The sequence below is a fragment of the Camellia sinensis genome, unplaced genomic scaffold (assembly GCF_055761805.1).
Source record: "Camellia sinensis isolate YWXY unplaced genomic scaffold, ASM5576180v1 Unanchor1, whole genome shotgun sequence".
Taxonomy (NCBI): domain Eukaryota; kingdom Viridiplantae; phylum Streptophyta; class Magnoliopsida; order Ericales; family Theaceae; genus Camellia; species Camellia sinensis.
In genome coordinates, this window is record NW_028128987.1 from 9,307,539 (window position 1) to 9,315,688 (window position 8,150).

An 8,150-nucleotide genomic window follows, 5' to 3' on the forward strand; every position below is an offset into this window, starting at 1 on the left:
GTGTAACACTTTTCCCAACACATTTGCGTCGGCAAAAAATATACTTATACCAACACAATATGAGTCGACAAAAGTAAACTTTTGGCGACACATTTATGTCGGTAAATGTTGCCATTTGCCGACGATTTGTTTGTCGAGAAAACTTTACTTTTGGCAACGACAAATTTGCATTGGCAAAAAATACGCTTCTAGCAACACAATATGAGTCGGCAAAAATAAACTTTTGACAACATATTTACCGATAAATTGTTTGTTGAGAAAGCTTTACTTTTTGGCAACGACAAATTTGCATCGGCAAAAATAATTAAAAATCATTTATATATATATTTTTTAAAGATTTACAAATTTACAAGAGGCATCCCTCAAGCACTAATATTACAAACTAATAACATTGAGCACTGTTGACCTTCATGGCAGTTGAGATTATCCCAGAGTCTAATCGAGTATTCTTATCCATCATGCAGGAAAGCAAGTAGTCAACAGCAACAAAAATTTTACTTCTCAAGAAATCTAATATAAGTCTTCCATCAATGACGGATTCAATATCAGTATTAATTGCATTACAATCATCTATCTCATCCTTGTTGGCATGTTCGAAAGAAAAATCTGGATTAACTTGCCTGAGGCGAACATCACTCTCACTGGCAACTTTTAAAGTGAGCTTCCAGGTAACGGGGTAACAAAGGACGAGGCGGTTTTCTTTCATATATTGAAGAATATGGGTCATTGCCCATGTCTCCCTTGTTTTGCAACATTTCTCAACCAAAATATTACATGCAGCTTTATCAGGCTGAACCTCAACTTCTTGCATTTTGTTAAAAATCTCAAGAACTTCTTTGTATTTGCCTGAAAATCATTGCAAAGGAGATGATCATTTTTCTGATACAAGTTGCAACCTCAAAATTCCAATAACACCAGTGCAGTGCAGATAGCATCATAGATCAATGAAAATTACTATTATTATTATTATTATTATTATTTCTTTTTGTTGAAAGAAAGACATGGATAGGTAGAATGGGAACATCTAAATAAGTAAGAGCATGGTAACATGAGATATATAGCTTATCAGGCTGAACCCCAACTTGTTGCATTTTGTTAAAAATCTCAAGAACTTCATTGTATTTGCCGGAAAATCATTGCATAGGAGATGATCATTTTTCTGATACAAGTTGCAACTTCAAAAAGATATATAGCATATCATGTGGCTTTATCAGGCTGAACCCCAACTTCTTGCATTTTGTTAAAAATCTCAAGAACTTCTTTGTATTTGCCTGAAAATCATTGCAAAGGAGATGATCATTTTTCTGATACAAGTTGCAACTTCAAAATTCCAATAACACCAGTGCAGATAGCATCATAGATCAATGAAAATTACTATTATTATTTCTTTTTGTTGAAAGAAAGACATGGATAGGCAGAATGGGAACATCTAAATAAGTAAGAGCATGGTAACAGGAGATATATAGCTTAACATTGACAAATGCAGAGACTTTGAGAATAGACATTTTGGGCTTTTGGGGCTAAAATTGTATTAAAAGATGAAATAAGCTAAAATAGCCAATAAAACAAAATGTCACATTAAACGCATAATCATTTCACTTTTTCTCTTACAAACATCACATTTAACTATAAAAAAATCAAACCAACTTCCCAAACACAACTATTTTAGCCTACTAAAATAGCCAACTTCCCAAACGGAGCCAATATACTTAAATTAAATACTTAAATGTCCTTATACATAACATGCATATTATCATCTATCTTTTTACTTGTATATATTTCAGTTATATTTGCAGACCTCGACTAGCTAGCCAGTAGAAAATCCCTAGGAACAAAGAATCAATAAATCAAGTAACTAAATCCAGAACATAACTCATCTAGCTAATTGTAATTCTCCATAACCATAAGCTTACTAAAAGCTAATTCTTCCAATATGCATACATATGCTGCTTTCCTCTTCCTAAAATATGTTAAATGTTTAAGTTTCATGATAAATCAAATTTGTCTCAGGCTATTTTGAGAATATTTCCAATTTTATTGCAATGGAATAGAGAGGCTTACAAGATCCTGAAACAAGAAGTATATAATTGTGATACTAGAAGTAACAAACATCTGCTGGTACTACAATACTATTCGCCTGAATTGGAATCTGAGGATAAGAAGGATAAAGATGACAAACGGTGACCAAAAGGTCCTATATCGGTTATGTCTATTGTTACCTTTAATCACTCCACAACTAGAGGATGATTAAATTGGTTGACAATTGATTTCCTCAATATTAGGATAAGGGATTGATTAAAGAAAGTGTAGTAATATCCAAAGCAAAACTGAAATGAACTACAACTATCAAAAAACCCATTTAATAGAGAGCCTTACAAGATTCTGAAATAAGCACATAATTGTGATACTGGAAGTAACAAAATTCTGCTGCCACTACAATCCTATTCAACTAAATTGGAATATGAGGATAAAACGGATCAAACTGACAAATGGCGACCAAAAGAACCTAAGTCAGTTATGTCTATTGTTATCTTCCTTCCATAACGAGAGGATGGTTTCTCTAGAGAGCCTAATTGGTTGATAATTGATTTCCTCAATATCAGGATTAGGGATTGGTTAAAGAGAGTCTATTAAGACCCAAAGATACAAACTGAAATGAACGATAAGTATCAGAAAAACCATTGAACAGGATCGATGATATGATCTGCGTAAGGAATAGAAGGTAACTAATATATAGAAGAAGAATGATTGTTTGGTAAGTCTTATTGAAGTACTTCGAAAGTATTGATGTTGATGGTCACAGGCTCTTTTCTTTTTTCCTTCTTTTATTCTAAATCATTTCTATAGCAATTACACTGTATCTTTCGACAAAATTCAGATTCAAGGGTCAAATGTACCTCAAGATGACAAAAGGACAAGGCTGTTCCAGTAAAGGGATCTACAAAAGTAGATTAAGAAACAGACTTACACACCATTGTTGAGGAATACATGGTGCCAAGAGAAAATGGACAGACTTTATCTTGATAATAGTAATCTTTCTGGACACATACAAGTAATGTAACTAACAAACATAGAGTACAAGCATTCGCCAATCACACAAGCAGCAAAGTTATAGAACAAAGAATGATATATATTATGTGGAGGAAAAAAAAAGAATAAGCTCGAACCAGAACCAGCAAGATGCTCAATTAGAACTGTGTGCGTGTAACAATTTGGAGACCAACCAGATTGCAGCATCTCCATGTAGACCTTGGTAGCCTCCTTCACTCAATTGTGATCAAATAGAACCTTCATGTAAGCAGTAAAAGACACAACTGTTGGATCACAGCGCCTAGTTTTCATCTCCTCCCAAATCCTCACTGCACCATCAACATCCCCATCATTGGAAAACCAATGCAGAAGTGAAGTATAAGTAACCACATCAATCTTGATCCCTTTCTCTTGCATCTGCTAAAAAACATAGCTCATTGATGATATCCTCCTAGCTTCTCCGAAAATATCCTGCATGGTTGTGTAAGTAAACTGGTCATGTTTAAAACCTTTTAGCTGAGAAGCTCAATTGAAAAACGGCCAGGCCTTTCCATTGGCAGATGGGTTTTGAGAATTTGATTGACCGTATAAGAATCCCATCTTATAGTGAGCTTCTCTAGCTGTTGTTGGGCAGAATCCCAAGTCGAATACCTTAAAATGTTTGATATGTTTCTAATGGTATCCCTTGAATAAAGTTTTTAGTCCAAATCTCTTTTCTCTACAGGTTTGAGAGGTTTTTTCGTGTATTTGTTAATTTGACGAAAGGGGGTTTTTTGTTTGAGTTGGTGAAGGGAATGTACCCATTTGATGGAGCTTTTCTCCCAATAGACAAAATGCTGATCAATACGGGAAGCAAAAAGGGGCTTGTAGTTTCTGAGAAATTGACGGACACCATGAGAAATAAACACAAAGAATCATCAAACCTCTTCAAAGAAAATTCTCTGGTTAATATTCACAGGCAGGGCTTAACAAGAGAAGCAACAAACCAAGAGACAGCTATGTTTCAGAAATGTAGCTTTGACACAAATGTAAGAATCAATTAGACCCAATACCAAGGAATCAATATAGGCCCAGAATAAAAATTATTAAAAATAAAAATAAAAATAAATAAATAAATAAATAAAAGGTGTTTTGCTTTCTTTTTGAAAGACAAATATGGAAATTTCAAAAAATTTAAATTGACAAAATAGTATGTCAAATTCAGATTTCAGGAATTAACAGTAGTTCATATTGGTAAGGAATTAGGTTAGGGTTGAATAGAAGCAAAACTTGCTCAGGGACTCAAATTCAAATTCAAATAAATGCATGATATGTGTAGTGAATCTTATGAATTAAATCATCAAAAAATGAAATTTTGAAACAGTGAATAGTAGGATTGAACTGAAAGAGGAGGAAAATGATACCGTTGTCGAAGATTCAAACTCTATGAGCGATTTCAATGGCGGGGCGACGACATCGATTTTGTCGACTTCCATCTTAGGGCGACGGGGAACAGCGTCGAAGGAGGAGGAAGACACTGGCGGAGTAAGGGCAGCGGTGTTAGTGGAAAGAGGGTGGGCTGCGGTGGTGGCGAACTCGGTGTGGGATGGGCGGTTATATAGGAGTTTTTTCTTTTGATCCAGATTATGTAGGAGTTTGTATGGGCATTTTTGTTTTATTTGTTTTATTTGTTTTTTAACAAATAGGGACATTTGCTTGAAATATAAATTATTTCATGAAATTTCATAAATTATAAAGAAAATTATTGAAATATTTCTTTTCAATTTTGTGTAGTAAGAGAAATTTATTTATTTTTTATTAGTTAAGGTCATTTAATATTTTTATTGAGAAAATTTGACTTAGAGAAATTTTGTCCAACTCGGAGAAATTTTGAAACTTCTATGTGAAAATTAAAATTTCTTTAAATCAGATAAAATTTCTCTGAGTCAAATTTTCTCTATAGAAATTTTGAGGGATCTTAATTACTATAAAAATATTATGTGTTTTATCTTATAAAATCTTAATATTAGCGGCCTTAAAAAAAATTCTCCTAAATTATAATATGATCCTTTAATTTAATAGTCACATAATAAATTATTTATTTTATTAATAAATTATCAATTTTTTTAATCATATTATAAATATATTTTGATTAACAATTTAAGTATTTTTATTATTGCGTAATATAGTAGTTAAAAATTTTATTTTTTCAATTCTGCTAATTATAATTTTTTAATAAGAGAGTATTTATAATTTTTAAAATTATAAGAGAAAATTCGTATCTTAAACAAATTTTAAGAGTGTATTTGTAATTTATCTTTTTTATTTTATTTTTAGATAAATTATAATGATTTTTGTTAAATTTTGAAAAAAATATAATAAATTTTATAAGTCTGACATAATAATATTATATTTTTTAATATTTTAATTTATAAAATATTTAACTTATTTTTTGGAGTTAAATACCTAAAAGTCCTATTTATAAATATTATAGTAGCTCATGTCCTCTCTAATATTTTTTTAACCAAGAAGTCATATTTAGTAAAACTGGGAATATTATTAATTTTTTCACCCAATTTTTTTAAAAAAGTTTTTTAGAAAAAAAAATTTGAAACTAGTTTTTGAAAATAAACCAAATATATTGAAATTAATAATCTAACCACATTCTTTAGAAAAGTTTATATTATCTCAAATTAGCCATCTCAACTTAAGAGTGTGTTTAGGTTTGATAGGTTCATTTTGTGATCTAATTCAATGATCACTTTAATTTTACAATTCAATAATTAGAATTTTTAAAACTCTTTCAAAAGTTATAATAAAAACACAAATCACTAAATCGTCTTGTTTCACTAGCAAAACTTTTACCGACGAATAGTGTTATCGTCGGTAAATGTTTAACTCTTTGCCTACATCAACTTGACGTCGCCAAAAGTAAGCACACTAATAGCAACACTCATCGTGTTGCTAAAAAAAAAGCCTCGTAGCTGAAATTTTTGAAATTTTGGCACCAACCAATAATTTTGGCGCTTAGTGAATGTTATGTTTTTTTAGCGACGATAGTAAATTACGTCGGTAAAGGTCTATTTTTACCAACAAAATTCATCACTGTGTCGCTAAAAATATACTTTTGGCTATGAAAAATTAACATTGTCGCCAAAAGTAGTTGCCAAAAGTATAATTTCTTGTAGTGCAGCAACTCCAAACTCAATAATAATAAGACAAGGAGTATAGACAACGATGAAGAGTATCGGATCCCGGATCCAAGAACGTGAAAAGTCGGGTCTAACCCAAGCCATTATAACCACCTTACTTAAACTCTTACTAATAATCTTATTAAAAATATAGATGTCCAAACATCATTAGATGTTTAAATGTTATTATTTGTTTTAACAACCAATCATATTTGACCTTTTGTATTTTTAATAAGGATTTTAATAAGATTGTTAGTGTATGTAGAAGGAAGATCCAGTTGTTTGGGCCCATAGGGCCCACCACGGGCCCCATTTGATGATTCGAACCGTTCATTTTGCTAGGCACTTAGTGCATTTCATTCAAAAAAAAATTAAGTTGATCAAATAACTGTAACTTGTTCAATTTATAGCATTTGTAATAAAAAAATGTATGATTTATTTTTTAAAACACAATTGTTGTTTATTTTTTTTAGTGAAAATGTGATAAATTACACAAAATCTGGACTGGAGGGTGCTTTTAGGGCTCGTGGGGCCCACCACGGGCTCCATTTTGGTGATCCGAACTGTTTATTTTGTTGTGTCCTTCGTGTATTTCTTTCACAAAAAAAAAAAAAAAAAATTTGATCCAATAACTGTAATTTGTTCAATTTTTCATTTTTATTACCCCCCAAAAAAAAAAGTAATGGCAATTGTGTTTTGAAAAATAAACCATATTTTTTTTATATTAAAAATGTAATAAATTAAAAAAGTTACTATTATTCTTCTATAAATTTCATATTAATGTTGTCTCAAAGATAATAATGTTGAAGGTTTTCATCTGAAATGAAGGGATAGAGAGAAATAATTTGATTCTTTATAAAAAATTTATTTGTATATCATTATTCATGAATATTATTTGTTGTTTGCTGGAGCATTCCATATTCATCTATATAAGAGGCTCTTCGGCTTGTATTAAAGGCCGGCCTTGGGTTAAGGTGACTAAGGTCTGTGCCTAGGGTCTCTAAATTTTGGTCCAAAATAAGGTCCCAAATTAATTAGTTTTCTATTAGATTAAAAGTTCAAAACTCAATCTTTTTTTTATTGTTTGAAACCTAGTCTAAAAAGCCCTCAAAAAATTTGTTGGGCCAAATTAAAAAAAAATACATATATAATCATTGTTAGGCCCAATTAAAATTTTATATAATTAGTCCAAACAAATATGGGAGATTTGGTGATAGATCCCTCCCTGTCTAATTTATCTTTTAAAATGACAATAATTATATAGGTACTTTCAAAACCTCCTAATATTTTAAAAATTATTTCTTTTACTATATTACCCTCATATCTATCAGCTTTCCTATTAAGCCATCCTCACAGTGTATTTCAAAGTAAAATTTTGTTTTGAATGATAATAAACTTTACTTTGATTCAGAGTAAAATTTTACTCTGAATCAGAGTAAAATTTACTATGATTCAAGGTAAAATTTTATATCGTTAAACAAATCAACATGTTTTTAACCAGAGTAAAATTTTATATCGTTAAGCAAATCAACATGTTTTTAACCCGAGTAAAATTTTATTTTGAATAAGAGTAAATATGATTCAAAGTAAAATTTTACTCTGAAAGTACAATTTTTCTATCATTATATAATTCAAATCTACAATGAATTGATAGTAAAATTTTAGTGTCACTAGGAGTCCAAAAACAAATAACAGAAGCACACAATAACAGAATAAAAGTTTACTATCATTGTATAAAAAAACAATAAAAAACAGAACAGAAGACACCAAAGTAAAAGTTTACTCTTATTTTATCAAACAAAAATAGAGCACATACCAGAGTAAAATTTTACTCTCATTTTATCAAACAAAAACAGAGCACAAACCAGAGTAAAATTTTACTCTTATTTTGCCAAGCAAAAGCAGAGCACAAACCAGAGTAAAATTTTATTTTCATTCTGTCAAGCAAAA

General features: G+C 30.6%; 1 protein-coding gene across 6 annotated transcripts; it reads right to left on the reverse strand.

Annotated features, from left to right (window-relative positions):
* Window positions 1-301: 301 nt before the first annotated feature.
* Window positions 302-4,662, reverse strand: LOC114286801 (pentatricopeptide repeat-containing protein At2g01390-like). 6 transcript variants are annotated; one of them, XR_014357519.1, is made up of 4 exons: window positions 4,434-4,662; window positions 3,168-3,501; window positions 1,083-1,271; window positions 302-846 (listed from the first exon to the last, which is right to left on the reverse strand). XR_014357519.1 is itself a non-coding variant. In XM_082910715.1 (3 exons), exons 2-3 carry the CDS (start codon window positions 3,241-3,243, stop codon window positions 383-385), a joined length of 540 nt encoding a protein of 179 aa, XP_082766841.1. In that variant the 5' UTR covers window positions 3,244-3,447; window positions 4,434-4,662; the 3' UTR covers window positions 302-382. The 6 variants fall into 6 exon arrangements, 3 of the variants coding, with proteins under 3 accessions (XP_082766841.1, XP_082766842.1, XP_082766840.1); XR_014357518.1 differs by having other exon boundaries at window positions 302-1,271; window positions 3,225-3,501; XR_014357517.1 differs by having other exon boundaries at window positions 302-1,271.
* Window positions 4,663-8,150: the final 3,488 nt, after the last annotated feature.

Excerpts from the sequence above, each read along its gene's own strand:
- LOC114286801 (XM_082910715.1), bottom strand. The coding sequence starts at position 3,243 with ATGGAGATGCTGCAATCTGGTTGGTCTCCAAATTGTTACACGCACACA. Across the intron at positions 847-3,167 it reads TGAGCATCTTGCTGGTTCTG|GCAAATACAAAGAAGTTCTT; the intron begins GTTCGAGCTTAT and ends AATGATTTTCAG.